We start from the raw sequence: 27,476 nt of genomic DNA on the forward strand, positions 1-27,476 counted from the left end.
GAAAGAACAGCTGTGAAAGTCGCTCTGCAGTAGTTGTTGTTTTGAGGGGGGAGAGTGGGTGTTAATGAAGGTGATGTTCTAAAGCTCCACAATCCACTGTTCTGAATGCAAACTCTGTTTTCATATGAAATTTGTTGTGCATTACTAAAAGCTCTTGTGTCATTCTCGCTTGTTATGGATTCTTCATTTTTAAAACTACATGCTGCAGAAGGTTTCTCAATTCTAGATTACTTCCTACACTGTTAGCATCTGGAAATTTCTACAGTCACGGTCCAATTAATGTCATTTCTCTGCAATGTGCTCGGGGAAGGTTAGTGTTTTGGCCCTACGCCCATTTCAGGTTGCCTGTCCTTTCGATGCACGACTGGAACTGTATGCAATCTCCAAAACCCCTTCAACGGGTTCAATTAATGAATGTACAGGATGATGGCAACTTTATTTAATCATCAAAACCAGTCAATCGGAAAGAGTAATTGATTCCCTCTGTCTTGCCATTAGGTTTCCAGTGTAGCATTTTACTTTGGAAAGTTCATACTTGAACCCTTGCCATCTTTGGTAATCAATCATGCCCAATTGACTCTCAGTAAATTGAGTGTTATGGTATTTCTTGCTTATCCAGCAGGTGGAGCTCTTCTTTGAGCTGCACCGTTGTAATGTGATGGAGCTTACCTTGGGGACAGCTGGAGACACTTGTAGACACAATAATAGTCGTCTTATTTTCAGAAGGTCAAATTAAGTATATAACAGCAAATTTCCATTAATTTACTGAAGGAATATCTACATCTGCCCAGTTTGGTTGTCTTGCCAGTAACTAATTCACAGAAACAGATTCATGACTGATATATCATGGGACCTTCAGTAAATCACCAAAAAGCAAAGTGTGTTTTGTAAGATTGCAAAATGTGCCAGAAGTTAAACGTTGCAGTGTTGGGGTGGGGAAAACCTTGCAAAATATGTGAATTTAAAAACTGGGCATGATGAAAATTTAATTGTAACTAATTAAAGTGAGCAGTTTTTTTATTCCTCCCTGTACATCACCATTATACTTAAACTGCTGCAAGTTATAAAATGCATTGACCAATGTTTGAGCCAATACATGGCTAAAGCTTCCAAAAGAGCGTTTGTTCCTCAAAAGACCAAAATGTTTTAAATAACAGACTGTATTGGGTATTGATACAAATAGAATTGGGATAATTGAGGTCCACATCTTAAACACTCGCAGCACCACGGAAATATCCGAACCGTATAACACATGAACTTTTAAAATTGCCCCTCTTCCATAAGGAGTAGGTAGACCCTGTCAGCAGAAATAATTTGAGGGGCCACGGTAGGCAGTAATCACACATTAGAAACTAATCGGAAGGTTCACAAGTATCTTGTCAAATCACCAAATAAAATTCTCTGATGATTAAAGTATTTCACCAATAAGCGGGTGAAACATTTTTAAAAATTATTGCAGAGGCACCAGAACCAGGTGGTGTTTAGCCCCATTGCAAGAGGGGAATCTTACTCAATTTTCATTGGGACCTGGTAGGTGGGCATAAGATAACATTCAAATGTTTTTGTCGAAGTAGGGAAGGAGGTAGAAGAGGGGGAGGGGTAGCATTATTGGTCAGAGATTGTATCACAGTGTCAGAGAGGAGGTTTGATGAGGACTTATCTGTTGAGGTAGTATGGGCGGAGATTAGAAATAGGAGAGGAGAGGTCACCCTGTTGGGAGTCTTTTATAGACCTCCTAAAAGTTCTAGAGAGGTTGAGGAAAGGATTGCGGAGTCAATCCTGCTTAGGAGTGAAAGTAATAGGGCAATTGTTATGGGGGATTTTAACTTGACTAATATTGACTGGAATTGTTATAGCTCTAGCTCGTTAGAGGGGTCAGTTTTTGTTCAAAGCGTGCAGGAAGGTTTTTTGACTCAGTATGTAGACAGGCCAACTAGAGGTGAGGCTATATTGGATCTGGTGCTGGGAAATGAGCCAGACCAGGTGCTAGACTTGGAAGTTGGTGTGCATTTTGGTGATAGTGACCACAATTCGGTTACGTTCACCTTAGTGATGGAAAGGGATAGGCATGAACCTCGGGCCAGTGGTTTTAGCTGGGGGAAGGGTAATTATGAGGCTATTAGGAGAGAATTAGGAAACATAGGTTGGACTAGGAGATTACAGGGACTGGGAACGTCCGACATGTGGAGTTTTTTCAAGGAGCAGCTACTGCGAGTCTGTGATAGGTATGTCCCTGTCAGGCAAGGAGGAATTGGTAGGGCTAGGGAACCGTGGTGCACCAAAAAAGTTTCTTTGTTGGTTAAAAAGAAAAAGGAGGCTTATGTTCGGATGAGACGTGAGCACTCGGGTAGTGCACTAGAAAGCTTTAGATTGGCTAAGAGGGAGTTGAAGAGCGAGCTTAGAAGGGCTAAAAGGGGACATGAGAAGACTTTGGCGGATAGGGTTAAAGAGAATCCTAAGGCGTTCTATAGGTATGTCAAGAACAGAAGGTTGGTTAGGGCAAGTTTAGGGCCAGTTATAGATGGCAGAGGGAAGTTATGTGTGGAACCGGAGGAGATTGGTGAAGCATTGAACCAATATTTCTCTTCGGTGTTCACGCAAGGGGACATGAATGTAGCTGAGGAGGACACTGGGTTGCAGGGGAGTAGAATAGACAGTATTACAGTTGATAAGGAGGATGTGCAGGATATTCTGGAGGGTCTGAAAATAGATAAATCCCCTGGTCCGGATGGGATTTATCCAAGGATTCTCTGGGAGGCAAGAGAAGTGATTGCAGAGCCTCTGGCTCTGATCTTCAGGTCGTCGTTGGCCTCTGGTATAGTACCAGAAGATTGGAGGTTAGCGAATGTTGTCCCATTGTTTAAGAAGGGGAACAGAGACTTCCCCGGGAATTATAGACCGGTGAGTCTCACTTCTGTTGTCGGCAAGATGTTGGAAAAAATTATAAGGGATAGGATTTATAGTTATTTGGAGAGTAATGAATTGATAGGTGATAGTCAGCATGGTTTTGTGGCAGGTAGGTCGTGCCTTACTAACCTTATTGAGTTTTTTGAGAAAGTGACCAAGGAGGTGGATGGGGGCAAGGCAGTGGACGTGGTATATATGGATTTTAGTAAGGCGTTTGATAAGGTTCACCATGGTAGGCTTCTGCAGAAAATGCAGATGTATGGGATTGGGGGTGATCTAGGAAATTGGATCAGGAATTGGCTAGCGGATAGGAAACAGAGGGTGGTGGTTGATAGTAAATATTCATCATGGAGTGCGGTTACAAGTGGTGTACCTCAGGGATCTGTTTTGGGGCCACTGCTGTTTGTAATATTTATTAATGATCTGGATGAGGGTATAGTTGGGTGGATTAGCAAATTTGCTGATGACACCAAAGTCGGTGGTGTGGTAGACAGTGAGGAAGGGTGTCGTAGTTTGCAGGAAGACTTAGACAGGTTGCAAAGTTGGGCCGAGAGGTGGCGGATGGAGTTTAATGCGGAGAAGTGTGAGGTAATTCACTTTGGTAGGAATAACAGATGTGTTGAGTATAGGGCTAACGGGAGGACTTTGAATAGTGTGGAGGAGCAGAGGGATCTAGGTGTATGTGTGCATAGATCCCTGAAAGTTGGGAATCAAGTAGATAAGGTTGTTAAGAAGGCATATGGTGTCTTGGCGTTTATTGGTAGGGGGATTGAATTTAGGAGTCGTAGCGTTATGTTGCAACTGTACACAACTCTGGTGCGGCCGCACTTGGAGTACTGTGTGCAGTTCTGGTCCCCACATTACAGGAAGGATGTGGAGGCTTTGGAGAGGGTGCAGAGGAGGTTTACCAGGATGTTGCCTGGTATGGAGGGGAGATCCTATGAGGAGAGGCTGAGGGATTTGGGATTGTTTTCGCTGGAAAGGCGGCGGCTAAGAGGGGATCTTATTGAAACATATAAGATGATTAGAGGTTTAGATAGGGTGGATAGTGATAGCCTTTTTCCTCTGATGGAGAAATCCAGCACGAGGGGGCATGGCTTTAAATTGAGGGGGGGTAGTTATAGAACCGATGTCAGGGGTAGGTTCTTTACCCAGAGGGTGGTGAGGGATTGGAATGCCCTGCCAGCATCAGTAGTAAATGCGCCTAGTTTGGGGGCGTTTAAGAGATCCGTAGATAGGTTCATGGACGAAAAGAAATTGGTTTAGGTTGGAGGGTCACAGTTTGTTTTTTTTTTTAACTGGTCGGTGCAACATCGTGGGCCGAAGGGCCTGTTCTGCGCTGTAATGTTCTATGTTCTATGTTCTAACATTTGAGCTCCTGGATCAAGACCATAAGATATAGGAACAGAATTAGGCCACTCGGCCCATCGAGTCTGCTCCGCCATTCAGTCATGGCCGATATGATTCTCATCCCCGTTCTCCTGCCTTCTCCCCGTAACCCTTGATCCTCTTGTTGATGAAGAGCCTATCTATCTCTGTCTTAAAGACACTCAAAAGCAACCCCAACCCCCACACTCCCCCACACCCTGTCCTAAAGCTGAAAAAATCCATTCGAAATGGAACACAAGGCCATAACACGCCACTGCAAGAATTTGGGTCCCAGGACATTAATGGGCATTGAGTTAAACATAGGGAGGTCATCAGCCCAGTGCATGAAGAGAGTTTGTGTGTGACTGATTGACTTTTTGAAGGGCAGTTGTTTGAACTAACTATTTTTTCTTTTTCTTTCATATTTTTAAATATTCTTCCAAACCCATTAAAAATGATCCCTACCTCCTGTGCCTGAATTCGTGACACCCTTCCTATTATTTTTTTTTAAAAACCATCCTTCCCAAAAATGGATTCTTTCAACGGAACAGAACTACAAAGCCAGCTCCACATCTGGATGGGTAGGTCTCATTGTCGTTTTATTGAACAAAGATGTTTTAACTTAATTGCAGTGCACGTAACTTGTAGTCCAAACTGTTCTCTTTTAATCTGGAGGCCAAACTACACTGCTCTAACTCCAGTGCCAGCTAATGGTAGTGCTGTTGCTGCTGAGGCCTTTCTGGTTTATATGATGTGGTTTGCTTACTGTCTTACTCGGTTGAACTAACAGAATGGCTGACTGTTTTTGAAAGCAGATTCTTTTTGCCACGTGGAAAACCATGATCTGATGATCAGGCGTTCTGCAATTGAGTAACAACAATGTTAGCAGTGGGACTTATTGGGAATTGTCTGATTTAGCCTCTGGCTTTGCTGTAGTTGAAAACAAACAGTTAGTTCTACATCTGCTCTTGTGTATTAAAGTTATATATTTACTTGACCCGAAGTCTCTGTAGTCAGTTAGAAATTTGGTAGAACCATTTTTGATTGGTACTGCATCCCATCTCCAATGAGTTGATCAATCGACCTTGTGAAAACAAATTAACTTTATTCATCCCAGCCTTGCTAATATTAATCTATATTTGGTATGTGTTCTGTTGCTGTGCAGGAACCTTAATGCAAACTCCCGTTTTAACTCTGATTTTTAGTGTACATGTCGTCTTCGGTCAAGTAATAACTGGCTTTGACGCCATCAAGGAAATAGAAAACTTGAAAACAGATGCTGCCAGCCGACCATATGCAGACGTTAGAATCATTGACTGTGGAGAGTTTGTCCCAAAGTCAGCAATGCATGGTGAGGTTTTTTTTATTGACCTAGATCTATTCAGAAAGGGAAGTTGTTACTGGTAATAGGTGCAATCTTTTACCGTACTGCCCTGACTTATCAGAACAATTTGGAGCTATTTTTATTCTTTCAAGGGATGTGGGCATTGTTGGCAGGGCCAGCATTTGTTGCCCATCCCTAATTTCCCTTGCACTGAGAGCTTGGCAGTTGAGACTCAACCACATTGCTGTGGGTCTGGAGTCACATATAAGCCAGACCAGGTAAGGACAGCAGATTTCCTTCCCTAAAGGAAATGACAATAGAGATTGGTTTCATGGTTACCATTACCCAAGACTAACTTTTAATTCCAGATTCATTAATTGAATTCAAATTTCACCAGCTGCTGTGGTGGGATTTGAACCCATGTCCCCAGAAAATTAGCCTGGGTCTCGAGTGCTAGTGACATTATCACTATGCCTCTGCCTACCCAGAGGTAGATAAGATTCGTAATAGTTTTAAAAAGCAGCGTATAAGATATGAACACACAAAATATGAGCAAAAGTAGATCATTTGGCCCTTGAGCCTGCTCCACCATTCAATAAGATCATGACTGATCCGTTTGTGTTTTGAATGTCACATTCCCATCTAAAGTAAAGGTTATTTATTAGCCACAAGTAAGGCTTGTGTTAACACGGCAATGAAGTTACTGTGAAATTCCCCTAGTCGCCACAGTTCGGCACCTATTTGGGTCAATGCACCTAACCAGCACGTCTGAAAGATTTTTATAAGATTAAGAGGGATAGCTCATCCATTGAGTCAGCATCGGTGTGATGAGCCAAATGCCTCCTCCATAGAACCATAAAATCCCTACTCTGCAGAAGAAGGCCATTCGCCCCATTGAGTCTGCACTGACTCTGAAAGAGCATCTTACTCTCCCAGCCTTTACCTGTAGCCCTGTGCATTTAGCATGGCCAGTCCACCTAACCAGCACATAAATAACATAAGAACGTAAGAACTAGAAGCAGGAGTAGGCCATCTGGCCCCTTGAGCCTGCTCCGCCATTCAATAAGATCATGGCTGATCTTTCAATGGACTCAGCTCCACTAACCCGCCCGCTCACCATAACCCTTAATTCTTTTACTGTTCAAAAATTTATCTATCCTTGCCTTAAAAACATTCAATGAGACTTTGGACTGAGGGGGGAAACCGGAGCACCCGGAGGAAACCCACTCAGACACTGGGAGAATATGTAAACTCCGCACCGACAGTGACCCAAGGCCAGAGTCGAACCTGGTCTGTGGCACTGAGGCAGCAGTGGTGGCCTGTGCTGTAAAGTTCTGGTTTTACAATTCTGAAGAAGACCTTCCATGGTGAACGGCCACGGAATGTTCAAAGGTCTTTGCACACTGTTTTGCCCCGTGTCCCCTACGTTTCCTCTGCTAGAATGTAAGTTTTTTTCAAAGTTTATTTATTAGTGTCACAAGTAGGCTTACATTAACACTGCAATGAAGGTACTGTGAAAATCCCCCAGTTGCCACACTCCAGCACCTGTTCAGGTACACAAAGGGGTAATTTACCATGGCCAATCAACCTAACCAGCACATCTTTGGACTGTGGGAGGAAACTGGAGCACCCGGAGGAAACCCACGCAGACACGGGGCGAACGTGCAAACTCCATGCAGACCCCCAAGTCGGGAATATAGGCAGAGCACTACGCCACCGTGCCGCCCCATCTTGAGAACAAGATGCTGATCTGTATGTGTTTACTGTGCTGGTTTTCTCTTCTCCCTGTGCTTTACTGGAATAGCATTCCACAATTGTGTTACTTTAACTCAGCCAGGATGCTGATATTAAAATGTGAGCCTGTGAGTATTCACAGTTCCTTTGACATTGGAGCAGCACTGGCTTCACCAAGTGTTCGCATGTAAGGAGCCACCTATGGCGACCAACAAGCAGCGTCTCTGACTGAGTTTTTGTTTTTGTTCCCAATCCCTGTCCTTTCCCAATTATATTCAATCCCTAAATTAATTGCTGTTGAAAGAGATGCCTTCAGATTGGCAGCTGCGATCAGAAGAGTGAAATGGTCTTTAATAAATAAGTTTGAAACACTGGAGGTGCAATGAGCACCTGTCTATCTAGTATACAGAGGTGCAGATTACATGGGGCAGTTCTTTATATCTCCCATTTTTCAGTGACCGAACGCAAGAAAAAAGTCGCTGCCTCCTACTCCTCGCACGAATCCGAGACTAGCTCCGATTCTTCGACATCTTCCAAGTCCTCAGAGTCTGAGACGGAGACAGAAAAGGAAAGAGAAAGGAGAAGGAAACGGAAAAGGAAGATGAGAAGCAAACATTCAAAAAGACGGAAAGAAAGCAGGAGCAAAAAGAGAAAAATATCTTCCAGCCAGAAGAGGTGCAGTAAAATCTTTACAGCCATTCTATAATCCATGTATATGTGTATTTTTTAATTGAATTACATTGGAGTAATTTCCTAGCTGATATTTCTCTCTAGCCTGGGAAGTTGAGCTGTGTTTATACCAGCTGTTTCAGTGCAGCTTTTAATGCTGTATTCCTTTAAAATCAACAATTAGTTGAAATAGGAGGATTTGTCCCACTTGTGAGCGTCAACTATCGTCTTTTCATAATTTGAATGGTTTGTATAGGGTGACCATGTGTTGTGAGTGGCTTCAAGCAAGACTTCACCAGAGAAAATAATACAGACTGAAACAGAGTGCATTGCTGAGGTACTGCTGCATTATTGAAGGTGCCAGCCTTCAGATGAAGTGCAATATTTCCAGTCTTTTCCAGTGATTCAAATGCATGTTAAAACTTCCCCAACACGGTTAAAAGGAGAGTTTTCCTGGTGTCAAAATGGGCAGCACAGTGGTTAACACCGCTGCCTCACAGCGTCAGGGATCTGGGTTCAATTCCAGCCTTGGGTCACTGTCTGTGTGGAGGCTGTACGTTCTCCCCGTGTCTGCGTGGGTTTCCTCCGGGTGCTCCGGTTTCCTCCCACAGCCCAGAGATGTGCGGGTTAGGTTGATTGGCTGTGATAAATTGTCCATTAGTGTCTTAGGTTAAAGGAAGGTTAGGGGAATTAACGGGTAAGTATGTGGAGTTACAGGGATAGGGCCCAGGTGAGATGCTCTGTCAGAGAGTCGGTGCAGACTCGATGGGCCGAATGGCCTCCTGCGCTATAGGGATTCTATGACATATCTTGCTCAGTCAGTTAGCTGTCCATCAATCCCATTGCTGGCTGTTGGAGCTTGTTTTCTGACAGCGACTGCTCCCTAAAACCAGGGACTCCATTTCAAAGTATTGTATTTTATCTGAATAGATTTGAGGTACATTCAGATAAACTGCCATATGCAAGATTATTTCTTGCTCGTCTAAACCTGTGATAATGGTTCGGAATTCTGAGTTTTTTTTTATTGAAGAATAAATCTGCTCACAATATAGCTGAAATAATTCATAAAATCCCTACAGTGCAGCAGAAGGCCATTCGGCCCATTGAGTCCATACCGACGACAATCCCACCCATAACCCCATGTATTTACCCCGCTAATCTCTCTAACTTACGTATCCCAGGACACTCGGGCAATTTAGCACGGCCAATGCACCTAACCCGCACATCTTTGGACTGTGGTGTGTTGCACCAAGAGCATCTCAGCTGAGGTGATGATGGAAATGGTGAGCTACGACAGTGAAGGAGGAGATGTTCTGAAAAGAAGAGAAATTATGTTCACTCGGAGAGAACCTTGGTTCGACCACACTTGAACCTGTTCGACCAAACTGTTTCTGCACTTTAGATACCAAGTAATGCTACCATGTTTGCAATGCAGTAGAGGTGGCGCATCAGCTGCTGAGTTTCATTGGAATGAGGCTTTCGGAAGGACATTCTAGCAAGAAAATATTATGCAATTAAATACACATTTTTATTTAGCACCATATCATGGCAAACTGTGCCATAGCTCTTGTTACCATGAGGTTTGAGGTAGACCTGTTGCAGGTCATGGGGCAGGAGAGAAGAGAGTCTTAACTATAAAAAGAACAAACAATTTATTGCCTGTGTTTTTTCCATTCAAATGTGACATCAATTCTTAATCGAGAAGTCCCATCTTATATCCTTAGAACAAAAGCAAAGTACTCCAGATTCTGGGAATCTGAAAGCTATTCCATGCTCCAAATTCCCCTGTGTTCATCATATCTGTTCTGACGAGCTATCTTCTGTACTGGTGTTTACAATGGACTTTCCCCTCTCTTCACTCCAAGGTTCCCTTCCACCCGTGGTTCACAGGGCCCTCATTCTGTTTCCTGCACTTTGCCCTCCCTCCAAGAACACTTGGAATACTGTGTACAGTTCTGGTCACCCTATTATAGAAAGAATGTTATCAAACTAGAAAAAGTGCAGAAAAGATTTACTAGGATGCTACCGGGACTTGATGGTTTGAGTCACAAGGAGAGGCTGGATAGACTGGGACTTTTTTCTCTGGAGCGTAGAAGGCTGAGGGGTGATCTTATCGCGGTCTATAAAATAATGAGGGGCACAGATCAGTTAGATAGTCAATATCTTTTCCCAAAGGTAGGGGAGTCTAAAACTAGAGGGCATAGGTTTAAGATGAGAGGGGAGAGATACAAAAGTATCCAGAGAGGCAATTTTTTCACACAGGGTGGTGAGTGTCTGGAACAAGCTGCCAGAGGTAATAGTAGAGGCGGGTACAATTTTGGCTTTTAAAAAGCATTTGGACAATTACATGGGTACGATGGGTACTGAGGGATATGGGCCAAATGCAGGCAATTGAGATTAGCTTAGGGGTTTTTTAAAAAAAAAGGGCGGCATGGACAAGTTGGGCCGAAGAGCCTGTTTCCATGCTGCAAACCTCTATGACTCTAACTACAATAGGATTCCTCGTGTCCTCATCTTCACTCCATCAGCCTCCACTTTGAATGGATCATCATCTGCCTTTTTTCATCACTGTGTGTAATTCCACCACAAAACATGAATTCCCTTTCCTTCCAGCATTTGAAAGAGCCTGTTTCCTCTGCAACACCCTGGTCCTCTGCATTTCCCCTGACACCACCTACTCACCCATGGCAACTTCCAATCCTCAACACCTGCCAGGACACAGCAGGCTGCTTGATTGACACCTCATCAACCACCTTACACACTCACTTCCGTCACCGCCTATACACAGTGTCAGCAGTGTGTACCATTATCAAGATGCACTGCAGCAACTCACCCAAGACTCTTTCAACAGCACCATCCAGACCCAAGGCCTCTCATCTAGAAGAAAAAGAGCAGCAGAATACCACCAACTTCCCTTCTGAGCCGCACCATCCTGGCTTAGAAATATATTGCCACTGTTGGGTCAAAATCCTGGAAAACCCTTCCTAACAGCACTGTGGGTGTACCTGCACCAGATGGACTGCAGCGGTTCAAGAATACGGATCACCATCACCCGCTCACGGGTAATTAGGGATGGGCAAGAAATGCTGGCTTACCAGTAACACTCGCATGCCATCAAAGAGATGGTTAAAAAGCGCAAGTGTGACACTTGTCCTTTTATCTTCTCCCGTTCCATTCTCCAGGACCACAAACACTTCAAGATGAAATAGAGATTTAATTATCCTTCTTTCAATATACTATACTGTAATAATTCCTCACTATGTAGTCCAGACATTAGGGAAACCCAACACAGATTCAGTGACCACTTTGCGGAGTGTCTCCATTCAGTCTGTAAGTATGAGTAAGCTTCCATTTTAATTCTCCATTCCTCTTCCACTCTGAAGTCTATGTCTTTGCCCTGTTCTGATGGAGCTCAACGTAAACTCAAGGAATTACACTTCATCTTTCGTTCAAGCACTTCACAGCTTTCTGGACTCAACAGGGAGTTTGATAATTTCCGATGAGCTCTGACCCCGTTTTTAATACAGCAGCTTTTGGTAATGATTCTGCTTTCCCATTCACACCACCTCGAGATCCATGTTTTGTTTCTTTACTCGTTCAATTACCATGCCCATTGATCTTGCATCTTCATCCCTTTTGTGATTCGGTCTCTCCTACCTTCCACCCAATCATGGATGTTGTATTTTATTCTTCCCCCTCTCCCCCACTCTATTTCCCTGTCTATTTTTTTTAGCTTAAAACCTCTCTCTCTCCCAGTTTTGATGAAAGGTGATTGAACTGAAACACTGTTTTTCTCTCTCCACAGCTGCTGAGAATTTCTAGCATTTTCCGTTTTCTATCCCTTAGTAATTTCCTGTAGATTTTTCTGTAACAACCCATTTGCTTCAAGAAACATTCATTTGTGGAGATAGTCACAGATTTAGTGCTAAGAGGAATCATAGCTTCAAATAGTGCACCGTTTTGATCGCTGTTTATTTTATTTATTCCTCTTGAAAATGTTCCCTGGGATGTATTTAAATGTACTTGTGTGTACCTGTTTACTGCTAACTCTTATGTGTTTCATGAGCTTCAGTCTGCTTTTCTTACTCCAGCAGCCACAATGGTGTGGGTGAAGAGGATGAAAAAGACAGAGAATCGAATCCAAAGCGGCAGAAACTGTCGGTGAGGCCCGAAGAGATTCCTCCAGTACCAGAGAACAGATTTCTGCTCAGACGGGATTTACCAAAACCAGATGCTGAACCGTGAGTGAAGTGTACAGGCGCTCCTTTAAATAGTACAATTATTTATTTTAAACAAATATTATTAACAAGTAAGACGTGTGGCGGAATGGTAGCGGGCAGAACACGGACTGTGTAAAGATCCATTGATCTCGGGCAGGATTTTCCGGTCTTGGGACGAGCGCGGCCGGAATACCCCGCCCATGATATTGCTTTGCATTAGTATGTGCTAACCTAACGTCCAAAGAACTTGGCACAATGAATTATAATTGGTGAACATGATTTACTCATTTATGTTTATTTAATTTATTAGCTGGAAGCATTCTTAATAAGAGTTTCCCAACCAGGAAAATGTTTCGATTTTCGCTCTCTTGTGCATGCAGCTAATCAGTAAAATGGAATCCGTTATCAAGGCAGTCGTATTAGAACATTTACATAGAAACTCATAATGCAGTCAAGCAGAATGAACGTTGTTTTATGAAAAGGAAATTGTGTTTAGCAGATTTGTTAGAGTTCTTTCAGGTCATAACAAGGAGGATGGATAAAAGGAAACCAGTAGATGTAGTGGGTTTGGATTTCCAAAGGGTATTTGATAAAGTGCCGCATAAAAGGGTACTGCAACAGATAAGTATTAATCTGTTGCAGTACCCTTTTATGACCATTTTGGCAGAATAGAAGAGCAGAGTATTACTTAAATTAGGAGAGACCGCACACTCTGCTCCCTGAGGGACCTGGGTGTCCTTATACACGAATCTCAGCCTGCCAGGTACAGTAAGTGTTAGGAAGGCAAATGAGTGTTGACTTTTATTGCCAACGGAATGGAAAATAAACATAGGGAAGTCTTGCTACAATTGTACAGGAAATTGGTGAGACCACACCTAGAATATTGTGTAGCTTTGGTCACTTTCTGGAAGGAGGGGCATACTTATATTAGAAGCAGCAGTTTATCAAAAGTTCACTCGGCCGATTCCTGGGGTAAGGGGTTTGTCTTGAGGAAAGATTGAGCATGTTGGGTCTATACTCATTGGAGTTTGGAAGAATTGCAGATGATCTTATTGAAACGTGCAATTCTGAGGGAAGCTTTAATGGGTAGATGCTGTCTCCTCACAAGGATATCTAGAAGCAGGGGACAACGTTTCAAAGAAAGAGCGCTCTCATTTACGACAAGAGATGAGCAGAAATTCCTTCTGAGGATTGTTAGTATTTAGAATTCTCTTCCTCAGAGAGCAATGAAGGCTTGGCCATTGATTATATTCAAGGCTGAGTTGGACAAATTTTTGATTGACAAGGGAGTTGAGGGTTATGGGAAGGAATTTCTTTCGCAAGATCACAAATATTTGGAAATCGTTACCCCAGAGACTTGTGGCAGCAGAGTCATTGAATATGTTCAAGTTGATGGATAGATTTTTGAACTCTAGAGTGGTCGAGTGTTATGAGGAACAGGAAAGAAAGTAGAGTTAAGGCCACAATCAGAGCAACAGTGATATTGAATGGAATGGGCTGAATCGTCTAGTCCTGCTCCTATTTCTTATGTTTTTATTGGAATGAACTGACATCAATTGATTCTGATCTACAGCAATTTATGGATCTATAGCAGCTTTGTTTAGGATCAAAAGCGATTTTAAATGAACGCATTTCTGTTGCTCTTGACATTGGGCTGGCACTAAAGGGAACATCACAATAGCTATAATTCTGTCTATGCAGTATTTTGGCTAATTAGTGTTCTCATTAAGTTTTGGCCTGCAACCATGGAATGTTGGTAATCACAAGAATCTTTAGAGGGAAACATAAAATATCATATTCCAATTGGAAACATAACCCATGCCAACAAACGCTCTCACCGTTCCTTTTGAATTTTCTTGTGCTTTGGTTTACTTCTCTCCTCAACTGCTTTTGTAGCAGATTTTTACTTCATTACAGAAGGTAATTATTTTTCTGTCTTAAATGGGGTGATAATCTTGGTGTTCCATTTTCCCCTACATGAGGAAAAAGAGCCCTCGGCTGTCTATGTTGGCACATCAAACGTTCCCTAGTTTGCTGTACAATGCAGAGCAAACCCCCCCCTTTTGGCTCTGCCTGAGCAATGTACTTCAGGCTGTTCTTTCCACTTCACGTGCTTTACCGCACCACTGTAATAATTGTCCATTTCCCACAGGAGCCATCTATCTGGGTGGCACAGTGGTTAAGCACTGCTGCCTCACAGCTCCAGGCTTTGGTTCCTGAGGTTTGATTCCTGGCTTGAATCACTGTCCGTGTGGAGTTTGCACATTCTTCCCGTGCCTGCGTGGGTTTTCTCTGGGTGCTCTGGTTTCCTCCCACAGTCCAAAGATGTGCGGGTTAGGTGGATTGGCCATGCTAAATTGCCCCTTAGGTGTCAGGGGGATTAGCTTGGGTAAATGCATGGGGTTATGGGGATATTGCCTGGGTGGGAAGGTGGTCAGTGCAGACTCAATGGGCCGAATGTAGGATTCTATGATTCTATCTTATGGCCAATTTAGCAACTGTTCATCTAACTGTTCAGATGGATATTTAATGTCCTCTGGCATTTTTTGAAGAGCATCAGTGCCTTGCCCCAGGCTGTAATTCCGCTTTACAGCTGAACACCACCAGGACCCACCCGACACCCCCACCAGCCAACCAGTGTTATCAATAAGCTGACTGTTCATGTTGTTTGAGACCCCTTGGGCTGTGTGAAAATTGGCTTCCACATTTTTCTGCATAACAATACTGACTCGACTCGAAAAACAAATGTTGATTTGGATGTGAAAAGTTTTGACGCGACAGATTTTTTTTATTGATGAATAGGTTAGTCCAGCCCGGATGAAGAATTTGCATAGGGTTTGCTTAGAATAAGAAAGTGTATTCAAGTCTTTGTGATGAAATAATTTAAGTGAAGAATACATTTTCCCAGAACAACCAGCTTTCTCTTAATTCTTGGGAGCCATTTATAGAAGCGTAAGAAAGCACCCCTGGGTAAATTATGGCTTGTTAATTTTTGTTGTATTTATGAATTGTATGGAATTTTGCAATGTATACATTTCTCATTCAGTTTCCTTCGATCATTTTAGAGTCAAAATTCAGCTATTTTTCCTCCATTACAGAAAAATTCAGGAAGCGCCCTCAACTCACAATGATCAGAAACCAGTGGTGTCAAAATCGGGCCGCAAGATTAAAGGAAGAGGCACAATGGTATGCATTTGTATTTATCATCTGCTGCTGCTTAACTCCTTCAAACAGTGGTAGTTCCTTACTCTTTGAGATTTGGCTTCTACACCCTGATCTCGCTTTTATAAAAATAAATGAAGCTTATTTTGTGCTTGTACAAAAATCCCTTAAATTTATCGTTGGCTGCAATATCGGAATTGAAACAAGCAATGTTTTCCCCTTCACAAATATTGCTGACCTTCAGTGTATTCCAAATTATGTTTTTTGCCATATAGAAATACCTCTGTAGAAATACAGGTGCACTCAAGCCGGAACCGTATACTGTTATTAATGATCCTTTCAGAGAATATTAACCAGAACTCAAAGTGTAGTTTGACACTGAGCTGTCAGTGACTTCTGTTGGGTGGGTGGGTGTGAGTCAATTTAATGAATGGCTGATTATCTTGTGGAGGAGGAAGCAGCTTCCCTTTGGTTTGAGTTGGGTTCAAACTTGCAGTGGCAAGTTGACATGGAGTTGAGTCTCTGAGGCAGATTCCAATAATTTTTTTTTCATTCGTGGGGCATGGGCGTCGCTGGCTGGGCCAGCATTTATTGCCCATTCCTAGTTACCCGAGGGCAGTTGAGAGTCAACCACATTGCTGTGGCTCTGGAGTCACATGTAGGCCAGACCGGGTAAGGACGGCAGATTTCCTTCCCTAAAGGACATTAGTGAACCAGATGGGTTTTTCCGACAATCGACAATGGTTTCATGGTCACCAGTAGATTCTTAATTCCAGATTTTTTTTATTGAATTCAATTTCCAACATCTGTCGTGGCGGGATTCAAACCTGGGTCCCAGAGCTTTCTGTCTAGCAATAATAACACGAGGGCATCACCTCCCCAGATTGAGCTAGGCAGTTCCAGGGGATACTCCAGAACACTGATGATGCTGAACTAGCTGGCTAGCTCATTGATGACACGAGGTAGAGGTGACCCATCACTAGAGGCTTGGCACCAAGCAGCCCTGTAAGCTAATGCCTGGGAGCATTGTAGTCTGGTAAGCTGAGTGTTTTTAACCTGTTAAACTTTAGTAGTATCACCACAAATCCTATTACCATCGCTCTTCCAAACCTAATTTCCCTGGACCTGGATAATTCTAATGTGTCCCCGATGGGTGAAAGGTCACCCTTTATCAGGCAAGTGGAAATGTAACTTAAGTGGAATGCTACTTAAGTAGAATTAGTCACAAGAGTCTCAAGCTGATGGGTTGCTTTCCTGTGTTTGATACCCAGTGTTAAAAGGCATGGTTGTCTTTGGTGATCCCTGAGTGATGCAGCACACTAAGCCCTGGTTGGCATGAAGGTCTCGAGGTCAATCTTCAGTTTATGCTGCATTTAGCTGGCCTCAGCTGACTTGGTAAAAAGGCAGTTGGAGGTGGGCTTGATCTTAAAATGGGGAGAATCAGCCAAGGTTCTTGTGTTGTGAATTACTCCTCCCTATACATTAGCCAAGGACAAAAGCAGCATTGCCTCCCCCCACGCAATGGAAATGCCTGCCAATCCTCAAATTCGCTAGTACCGTTAAGTTAGTTTATATGGGGTGTTGTAGGATTATCTGCAGTTATGCACCAGTACATATTGAGTTCTTCAAATGAAAGAAAGGAAACTAGGAAATGAACTAGTTCCATGAGTAGAGGGATCAATAACCAGGGGGCATATTTAACGCAATTGCTGGAAGGATTAGAGGGGAGTTTTGTTTATTATAGACTCCCTACAGTGCAGAAAGAGGCCATTCGTCCATCAAGCCTCTACGAACTCAACATCTCGCTCAGGCCCACTTCTTACCCTATCCCCATTACCCCATCTATTTACCTCACTAATCCCCCTAACCTACACATCTTTGGACACAAAGGGACAATTTAGCATGGCCAATCCACCTAGCCTAAGCAACTTTGGACTGGGTTCAGGAGAAACCTTTTCACCCAGAAAGTGCCAGGAGTCTGGAACTTGCTGCCTGAAAGGGTGGGTGAGTCAAAAACTCTCGTAACATTTGAGAAGTATTTAGATATTCACTTGCACTGCTGACTCTCCAGGGCTAACGGCCAAGCGCTGGAAAATGGAATTAGTGTAGTCAGAACTTTTGATGACCAGCATGGGCATGATGGGATGAATGGCCACCTTCTATGCTGTAAACATCTATGAAGTTTGCTAGAGATTTTTGTGTTTTGCAGTGTGGACCCAGATGAGTGGGATGGCAGGTGGAGGAATTAGAGAGAGGGGGGGGGGGGGTGGAGGGAAATCAAATTCTAATATCCACAATTGTCCTTCCAGGCAAAAAGGTTGAGAAATTTATTTTTCTGTAACTTTTTTTATTCTTTTTTCTGGGTTAGCGCTATCGCACTCCTTCAAAGTCTAGATCACACTCAGAATCAGAACTGGACGAGGAAAGCAGTGAAACACCACCTCATTGGAAGGAAGAAATGCAGCGAGTTAGAACGTACCGCGCCGCCAGCTTAGAGAAATGGACTAAAGGAGACAAGTATGAACTCTCTATAAGATGAGACTTAACAAACATGTATGGTTTTGTGGAAGAGTCATATTGACTCCGAACGTTAACTCTGTTTTTCTCTCCACAGATGCTGCCAGACCTGCTGAGTTTTTTTTCCAGCGTTTGTTGTTATTTCAGATTTCCAACATCTGCAGTACTTTGATTTTATTGTAGTATTCTGCTTTTGCAATGGTGAACATGCTTCAGTTATGCAACTTTTATGCATATAATGTTACTTTATTAGCTCCTAAAATGTTCTTTAGAGAACCGAACACCAAGGGATTAGCGTAACATAGGGAATGGACAGAAAAATGGAGTCGAGGCAGTAGATCATCCATGATAGTACTGAATGGTCCTTATTAAATTATTAGTCACAAGTAGGTTTACATTAACGCTGCAATGAGGTTACTGTGAAAATCCCCGAGTTGCCACACTCCGGTGCCTGTTCGGGTAACACTGAGGGAGGATTTAGTATGGCCAATGCACCTAACCAGCACATCTTTCAGACTGTGGGGGGAAACCGGAGCATGCGGAGGAAACCCATGCAGGCATGGGGCGAACGTGCAGACTCCACACACTGACTCAAGGCAGGAATTGAATGTGGGTCCCTGGCGCTGTGAGACAGCAGTACTAACCACAGTGCCACCGTACCGTTCAGGAGTAGGCCCAAGAGGCCATATGCCAGCTCCTGGTTCTATTTCCTACACCTAAATATAATTATAATCATTATGTTTAATTTTAATTAAATCACACTCTGAATTTGGAGAATTACAAACTGCATTTGTCTGATTTATAAATTCAGAATAAGTAAGACACTGGAAATGTGTTACACCTAGAATATCTCCGTACAGCTGAGGGGGAAAATTACACGCTTGCATTCTTGGTGAATAACCATTTTTTCATATTTGTTGGGGAATGTAACTTTAATTTATTCGTTCATATGCTGGGGGCATCACTGGCTACACCAGCATTTATTGCCCATCCCTAATTGACCTTGAGAAGATATTGGTGAGCTGCCTTCTTGAACCGCTACAGTTCCTGTGTTAGGGAGGAAGTTCCAGCATTTTGACCCAGTGACTGTGATGGAATGGGGATATATTTCCAAGCCAGGATGATGAGTGGCTTGGAGGGGAACCTCCAGATAGTGGTATTCTTAAGTAACAATGTTCTATACAAAGAATTAAGTAACGAGAGATGGAATTTTATCTTTATTGACTCTCGATTGATCCTCTACTGCTAATTAAGCTTTATATTTTTTCTTCTTCAGGCTGAAGTCGGAGTCACGTCGGTGGAGCGACAGATCTGCTTCACCATGGTCACGGTCCTGGTCACATGATGGTTATTACTCAGATGACCGCAGCAGACGGAAATCCAGCCGCTACAAGAGACCTAAGAAGGAAAGGAGGAAAGTCAAAGCTAAGAAAAAATCCAAGAAGCTGAAGCATTCCAGAAGGCATAAAGTGCACAAACACAAGACAAAGGCGACCTCTGTAGCTCCAGAATCTGCACACTCGCTAAGCTGCAAGACAAAGTCTTCTCTTGAGCATGAAAAGAAATCTCTGTCATCAGCCTCTTCAAGACGCTCATCAGAAAGTGTGTGGTCTGATTCTTCTAGTCATCAATCTTCTTCAGCCAGTACAATTTCTCGGTCCTATTCGAGATCAAAGTCTAGATCTCGATCCAAAGGAAGGTCTAGGTCCAGATCAAGATCCAGGACCAGGTCAAGGTCCAGATCAAGATCGCGATCTAGATCTAGGTCCAGATCCAGGTCCAGGTGTAGTTCAAGCTCTATCTCATCCAGAAGTAGATCCACGTCCAGATCTAGCTCAAAATCCAGGCACGAAAGGAGGCGGAGTACCAGGACACACTTTGAAAATCTGAATCAAACAAAACTTGATACTTCAAGGGTAGCTGCCAAGGAAAATGAAAAAAATGTAACACTCACTGCTACGGTTGAAACTGTTCCTGCAGTTCCTCTAAGTGAGAGCCCTCCACCTTCAAGGTGGAGACCAGGCCAAAAACCGTGGAAGCCTTCTTACGTTCGGATCCAGGAAGCCCAAGCAAAACTAAGTGAAACAACACCTACGTTGAGCAGTAGAGATTCCAAATGTTCAAGGGAGGACGACCTGTCTCCATCTTTACGGAAACAGCACCGCAGTTCAGATACCAGACGCCATTACAACTCTGACCGTGAAAGCGATCGAAGTTCAACCTCAGACTATCAAAAGAGCTCAAGGAGCAGAGGGTTTAGTTCCAGGTCAAGAAGTCTGTCATATTCCAGATCAAGGAGCCGGTCTAGTTCAAGGTCACGTTCGCCAACTAAATCCCCCTACCATGAATCCTCCTACTCCAAGTCATCCAGTCATTCAAATAAATCTGTGGAACTGCGTGTGGCCAGCAGCGAAGAGAAGTATGGCAAAATTCGAAAAAAGCATTCTGTTTCTAACAAACACAGTAAAGATCAGCAAGCAGGCTCTGCAGCCAACCATGCAAACAAAGAACGTGCCACTGGAAAGAAATATGAGAAGGAGCACGGTTTGTTGTCTTCACACTGTTCCAGCGAAAGTGACTCAATTGAATATGAGAGAGAAAAGGGCAAAACTGAATCAAAAAGACATAATGTGTCAAACTCTCAGATAGAATCTCTCAAAAAAAACCACAGTAGCAAAAAAGTAGAGGGAAAATGTGAGCGTCCTAGCAAGATTTCAACCAAGGAACATTCAAATGTGAAGCATACCTCATCCAATGATCGTTTACAACGACCAAGGAAGAAATCTACAAGGAACAAATTCTCTGAAAGGAAATCCTCTTCGGAGTCTTACAGCAAAGACGAGGAAACTGCAAAGAAAGCTCACAAGAAGGCAAGGTTGAAATCTGAGACTGAGTCTGACACGGAACAGAGTAAAAGCAGCAAAGTGCAATCTGGATCCACCTCAGAGGAAGGAGAAGTGGTGCAGAAATCTGATGGCGGTGAGATTGAAGAGAAGACAAGTCGAAGGCCAAGTTCAAGACCCGAGGTGCACAGCGCCAAGTCTTCTGTATCGTCCAGTTCAGAAGTGAGCAGCAGGCACCCATCAGCCAGGAGGTCCTCTGTTGCCAGTAGTAGTTCCGATTCGGCAAGGGAAAATGAGAAGAGGCGAAAGAAGAAGGTGAAACACAAAGTTAAGAATAAGAAAAAGTCTAAGTCAAAGAGCACAAAGTTCAAAAAGAAAAGTGAGAAGAAAAAATCCAAAAAGGTTCCAAAAACAAAAGAGAAATTCCATTGGCAGCCGCCTCTGGAGTTTGGGGAAGAGGAGGAAGAAGAGACAAAAACTGATGGGCCTGGTGCAAGCGATGTGAAATCTAAGGTCAGGAACACACTACCCAGTGTGGGTAGGCACGAGGCTGCAAACAGTGCTGTAAATTGTGCAGCTTCAGTGAAAGCCAGCCACCCAGGCAAAGAGAATGCAGCACTGCATGAATCACCGGCAAGTGCCTCTGGTCTCAAACGGGAAGCAGAAACGTCGCCAAAACAGAAGAAGACTGATTTGGCCAAGGCTGAAGCCACAGTAGCAAAGCCAGCAGGAACGGCAGATAAACCCAAGCCCCCGAACCAAAACTCTAAGAACACCACCCCGGAGAAGTCCACTTCCGCCTCGGCACTGCAGAAAGGCAGCGACAAAGAAGCATCTGTTTCTGAGGCTGGAGGTTCCAAAGGAGCAAAAAGCTCCGGAATCAAGTCAGAAAACAACACCTCAGCAGAGAAAGCTGGGCAGAATAAGAAAGAGACGAACGGCGCTGAGACAGTCCAAGCATCCGACATCAATGGGAGCGCGACGGAAAGCGGTACAAGGGCAGAAAATGAGCTAACGGATAGTAACAAATGGAAACCTCTGAAAGTATTACCCAGTGTGCCAACAGCCAGCCCCATCATTAATACGGAGGTTAAAGTAGAAGCTACTGAATCCGATAACAAACCCCAGGGACTGAAAATAGAAATTAAAAGCAAAAATAAAGTCAAGCCGGGCTCTCTCTTTGATGAAGTTCGGCGAACAGCAAGGATGAACCAAAGGCAGAGAAACCAAGAAACCTCGAGTGAAGAAGACTCGCCGTCCAGAGATAGCAATAGCAGGTCTCGCAGTCGGAGTTCCTCACGTGGCCATTACAGATCCAGTTCAAGAGACAGGACACATTCCCACACAAGATCCCGGTCAACCAGTAGGTCAAGGAGTCGCTCAAGAAGCTACAGCTCTTCTTACAGGTAGGTATAGTCTGTGCAGAGATTGGGTCAAAGATTGTCATTTTTATTAACTGGTCTTTAACTTGCAAAAAACACATTATATTGTTTACCTTTCAATAATAGCATCTTCTCCCTTCTGCGGTGATCCCTTGCACAAAGTAGCACACTAATGTTGTAATTTCCTATAGGAAGCTGGGATGATTTGGAGAGATGTGGTAAAATGCCATACAAATACAAGACTTTCCATTTTCTTGCCTGTCTTTGATCCAGCTTCATGAGTTTGAGAACATCCCCCATTCCGGTGAAAGAAAGTTCAATGCTCCACGGGTACTGATAGCCCCAATTTTTGACAGCTGGTATCTTGGCTATGCCATACAGATTGCTCATTCACAGATGGCTACAGGATTTGGGCATCCTTCCAAGGGCAAACCATGTCCAATGTGCTGACTTAATTTTTAAAAAGTCTTCCAGCTATTAAATATTGCTGAGTACATAGATGTGAACACTGTCATTTTAAACTGCGTAAGGAGTCTAACAACACCAGGTTAAAGTCCAACAGATTTATTTGGTAGCAAATGCCACTAGCTTTCGGAGCGCTGCTCCTTCGACAGGTAAGTGGGAGTTCTGTTCACAAACAGGGCATATAAAGACACAAACTCAATTTACAGAATAATGACTGGAATGCGAGTCTTTACAGCTAATCAAGTCTTAAAGGTACAGACAATGTGAGTGGAGAGAGCATTAGCACATGTCTGTACCTTTAAGACTTGATTAGCTGTAAAGACTCGCATTCCAATCATTATTCATTATTCTGTAAATTGAGTTTGTGTCATTATATGCCCTGTTTGTGAACAGAACTCCCATTCATCTGACGAAGGAGCAGCAAGCGCTCCGAAAGCTAGTGGCGTTTGCTACCAAATAAACCTGTTGGACTTTAACCTGGTGTTGTTAGACTCCTTACTGTGTTTACCCCAGTCCAACGCCGGCATCTCCTCATCATTTTAAACTGCTCCAGAGGCGTACCATTAGATGCTATTTAGTCATTCGGTTTCCTGGGGATGGGAGCTATCCCAATAATCTGCATCATAAAGGACAGAAATGAAGAAAGAAAAGGCTGGAAATACACATCAAGTCACCCAGCACCTGCAAGAGAAAGAGCTAACATTTTGAGGGAGACCTTCTCATTTACTCACATTCGCATCCCCCTCATTAACTTCTGAAGATGCTGACTGACCTCCTTGTGCATTTCCAGCGCGCTCAATTTCTTTCTCCACAATAGGAGCACAATGGTTAGCACTGATGCCTCACAGCGGCAGGATCCGGGTTCAAATCTCGGCTTGGGTCATTGTCTGTGTGAAGTTTCCATGTTCTCCCCGTGTCCCCTTAGTTTCCAGGGATGCATAGGTTAGGCGGATTAGCAGGTTAAATATGTGGGGTTATGGGGATAGAGCCCCAGGTGGAATTGTTGGTGCAGATTCGATGGACCGAATGGCCTCCTTCTGCACTGTAGGGATTCTATGATGAGCCTGGCAAATACAAGCCAGTCAATTTAACTTCAGTGGAGAACATTTGAGAAAAAGTTTTAAAGTAAAGTTTGTTTATTTGTCACAAGTAAGGCTTACATTAACACTGCAATGAAGTTACTGTAAATTCCCCTTGTCGCCACATTCCGGCGCCTGTTCGGGTCAATGCACCCTAACCAACAAGTCTTTCGGACTGTGGGAGGAAACCGGAGGAAACCCACGCACATGTGGGGAGAACGTGCAAACTCCTCACAGTGACCTAAGCCGGGAATCGAACCCAGGTCCCTGGCGCTGTGAGGCAGCAGTGTTAACCACTGTGCCACCATGGGTTAATTAAGGAAACCCGACACAGATTTATTAACTAACTTGGATTAACTAACAGAAAAGATCCTTCAAAAGGACATAGGCAAATAGGTGGAACGAGCGGACATGTGGCAGGTGAAATTTAAGGCAGAGAGGAATGAAGTGATTCATTTTGGTAGGAAGAGCACAGAGACATAAAAACAAAGGATACAATTCTAAAGGGCGTGCAGGAGCTGAGGGACCTGGGTGTAAATGTGTTTGAATCATTGAAGGTGGCAGGACAGATTGAGAGAATGGGTTATAAAGCATATGGTATCCTAGTTTTTATTAAAATGGGCACTGATTAAAAAAGCAAAGGAGTTGTGTGGAGGAAAGACAGAAAGTGGAGAAACTGAGCAGGTCCAGCAGCACCAGTGCTGCAAGGAGAAGAGGGGCAACACCACTGGGTTAAATGCTCCTTCGGAGAGCCAGCAAACATAATAGGCGGAATTGTCCCTTCCCGCCCACCATGGGAATTATAGTGGGCGGGGGGGAGGCGGACCATGGAAAGGCCCATTAACCTCAGGTGGGATTTTCCAGCCTGGCTCACTCCAAGACCGGAAAATCCCGCCCAATGGGTCGAGTGCTTCTTCTGTGCTGTAACAATTCTGTGATTAAATTCATCCTGATAGCAGGGACTCTACATAGAAAAACAAAGTTTAACAACATTAATAGCTGCACAATTAAGATCAGAGCAAGTGGAGTCAGGTGACAAGTAATAAAATGGAAAGCAAGGTGATGATGGAATAGGAGCAGAAAGTCGGCATTAAGGTTAGATACACAGACTGGCAAAAGTTGGGAAAATGTATTTCACAGGGTCTGGCACTGGGACCATAGTTGATCATTTAAATTATGAATGTGACACAGAAGTTCGAAGTAAAGTTTCAAGATTTGTGGACAACAGCAAATTTGGAATACAGTTAATAGTGAAAAGAATGCATCATTAGACAATAAAACATTAATAAATTTGATGAAGGGCTGCAGAATTGGAAAGTGAATTTCAGTACAAGTACACGTTAATATCCTATTATCATTGAGTAGTTGGGAAGACCAGTGCTGGATTTAAAGTTTATTTATTAGTCTCACAAGTAGGCTTACATTAACACTGCAATGAAGTTACTGTGAAAATCCCCGAGTCGCCACATTACGGCGCCTGTTTGGGTACACTAAGGGAGAATTTAGCATGGTCAATGCACCTAACCAGCACGTCTTTCGGACTTTGGTGGAAACCGGCGTACCCGGAGGAAACCTACTCAGACAGCAAACTCTACACAGAAGTGACCCAAGCCGGGAATCAAATCCAAGTCTCTGGAACTGAGAGGCAGCAGTGCTAACCACTGTGCCACACCACTTTTTCGGACAGTCTGAAGTTTCCAGTCCTCTGGCACCACCTCCGAGTCGAAGGAAGACTGGGAAATTATGAACATTGCCTCTGCAATTTCCACCCTTGCTTCCCTCAGTATCCTTAGATGCATCTCACCTGGTCCTGGTGCCTTATCAACTTTAAATAGAGACAGACTGCCCAGTGTCATCACCTTGGGTTGAAACTTGTGGGCTCCCCCGCGTGTCAGATTTCAGTGATACTCAAAGATGTGCTGAGGGTTCCCTCTCAGAGCTCCCAAATATCCAGAAGCACTAACTTCCCTTGGACAATTGCACTGCACTGTGAACCATCCAACAAAGCAATTTAAATCGCTAATTTCGGACGGTTCCACCAGGGTTACACAACTAGTTACTCAGAAAAAGTTGGAAGAAATAAAATCTTTTCTAACATCTACACGAGAATTTTAAATTCCGCGACCAAACCCCTCACGGGACTCCCCACACTCCTAACTCCTGACAATCCCCCGCCCCCTTCAGAACATGGGGGGATTCCTGCCAATGGGCCCAACTCTTAAACAGTTTTTTTTTGTCAAATATGGAGCCAAGACTGCAGAATTATAAAACCTAAATGGCTGAAAACGTTCTCAGTCGTGTGATTTGAAGCCATTCATGCTATACGGTAATTAATTTCAGGTCACGCAGTTACAGCAGAAGTCGAAGCCGGCGTAGGCACAGCAGAGGTCACTCAAGTCATAGTAGCTCCTACAGAAGCTATAGAAGCCATAGGTAAGCTCATTTCAAATTACTCTTATTAATGATGTTGAATTTTAATTTACCCACTGCCATAGTTGTTATGGTGTACTTGACAGAAATGAATGGTGATTTGAAAATTGTACTTTATAATGCCTATATTTTGAGCGTAAATCCTTAGAATTAATTCAGAATCTGTATCATGTCCCAGTCAGACTGAAGTTGGCATGCTGCATTCATAGAACATAGAGCAGTACAGCACAGAACAGGCCCTTCGGCCCACGATGTTGTGCCGAGCTTTATCTGAAACCAAGATCAAGCTATCCCACTCCCTATCATCCTGGTGCGCTCCATGTGCCTATCCAATAACCGCTTAAATGTTCCTAAAGTGTCTGACTCCACTATCACTGCAGGCAGTCCATTCCACACCCCAACCACTCTCTGCGTAAAGAACCTACCTCTGATATCCTTCCTATATCTCCCACCATGAACCCTATAGTTATGCCCCCTTGTAATAGCTCCATCCACCCGAGGAAATAGTCTTTGAACGTTCACTCTATCCCCTTCATCATTTTATAAACCTCTATTAAGTCTCCCCTCAGCCTCCTCCGTTCCAGAGAGAACAGCCCTAGCTCCCTCAACCTTTCCTCATAAGACCTACCCTCCAAACCAGGCAGCATCCTGGGTAAATCATCTCTGCACTCTTTCCAGCGCTTCCACATCCTCCTTATAGTGAGGTGACCAGAACTGCACACAATATTCCAAATGTGGTCTCGCCAAGGTCCTGTACAGTTGCAGCATAACCCCATGGCTCTTAAACTCCAACACCCTGTGAATAAAAGCTAACACACTATAGGCCTTCTTCACAGCTCTATCCACTTGAGTGGCAGCCTTTAGAGATCTGTGGATATGGACCCCAAGATCTCTCTGTTCCTCCACAGTCTTCAGAACCCTACCTTTGACCCTGTAATTCACATTTAAATTAGTCCTACAAAAATGAATCACCTCACATTTATCAGGGTTAAACTCCATTTGCCATTTTTCAGCCCAGCTTTGCATCCTATCTATGTCTCTTTGCAGCCTACAACAGCCCTCCACCTCATCCACTACTCCACCAATCTTGGTGTCATCAGCAAATTTACTGATCCACCCTTCAGCCCCCTCCTCTAAGTCATTAATAAAAATCACAAAGAGCAGAGGACCAAGCACTGATCCCTGTGGCACTCCGCTAGCAACCTGCCTCCAATCCGAAAATTTTCCATCCACCGCCACCCTCTGTCTTCGATCAGATAGCCAGTTACCTATCCAATCGGCCAACTTTCCCTCTATCCCACACCTCCTTACTTTCAGCATAAGCCGACCATGGGGGACCTTATCAAACGCCTTACTAAAATCCATGTATATGACAT

The 27,476-nt window shown here is 43.6% G+C and overlaps 1 protein-coding gene across 10 annotated transcripts in view; it reads left to right on the top strand.

The window, feature by feature from the left end:
- The window catches only part of nktr (natural killer cell triggering receptor), a 213,758-nt gene that overhangs the window by 166,455 nt on the left and 19,827 nt on the right, over positions 1–27,476 (top strand). For 8 of the 10 annotated variants that reach the window (XM_078231334.1, XM_078231382.1, XM_078231354.1 and 5 more), the window contains 8 exons: positions 4,827–4,856; positions 5,481–5,626; positions 7,789–8,008; positions 12,094–12,243; positions 15,321–15,408; positions 17,753–17,901; positions 19,178–22,150; positions 26,011–26,103. In XM_078231334.1, the coding sequence (XP_078087460.1) occupies positions 4,827–4,856; positions 5,481–5,626; positions 7,789–8,008; positions 12,094–12,243; positions 15,321–15,408; positions 17,753–17,901; positions 19,178–22,150; positions 26,011–26,103 (3,849 nt within the window). The remainder of the gene's footprint in view (positions 1–4,826; positions 4,857–5,480; positions 5,627–7,788; positions 8,009–12,093; positions 12,244–15,320; positions 15,409–17,752; positions 17,902–19,177; positions 22,151–26,010; positions 26,104–27,476) is intronic. The other 2 variants (XM_078231362.1, XM_078231371.1) reach the window with 1 other exon arrangement.

This window comes from Mustelus asterias, chromosome 2, assembly GCF_964213995.1.
Source record: "Mustelus asterias chromosome 2, sMusAst1.hap1.1, whole genome shotgun sequence".
NCBI classification, from domain to species: domain Eukaryota; kingdom Metazoa; phylum Chordata; class Chondrichthyes; order Carcharhiniformes; family Triakidae; genus Mustelus; species Mustelus asterias.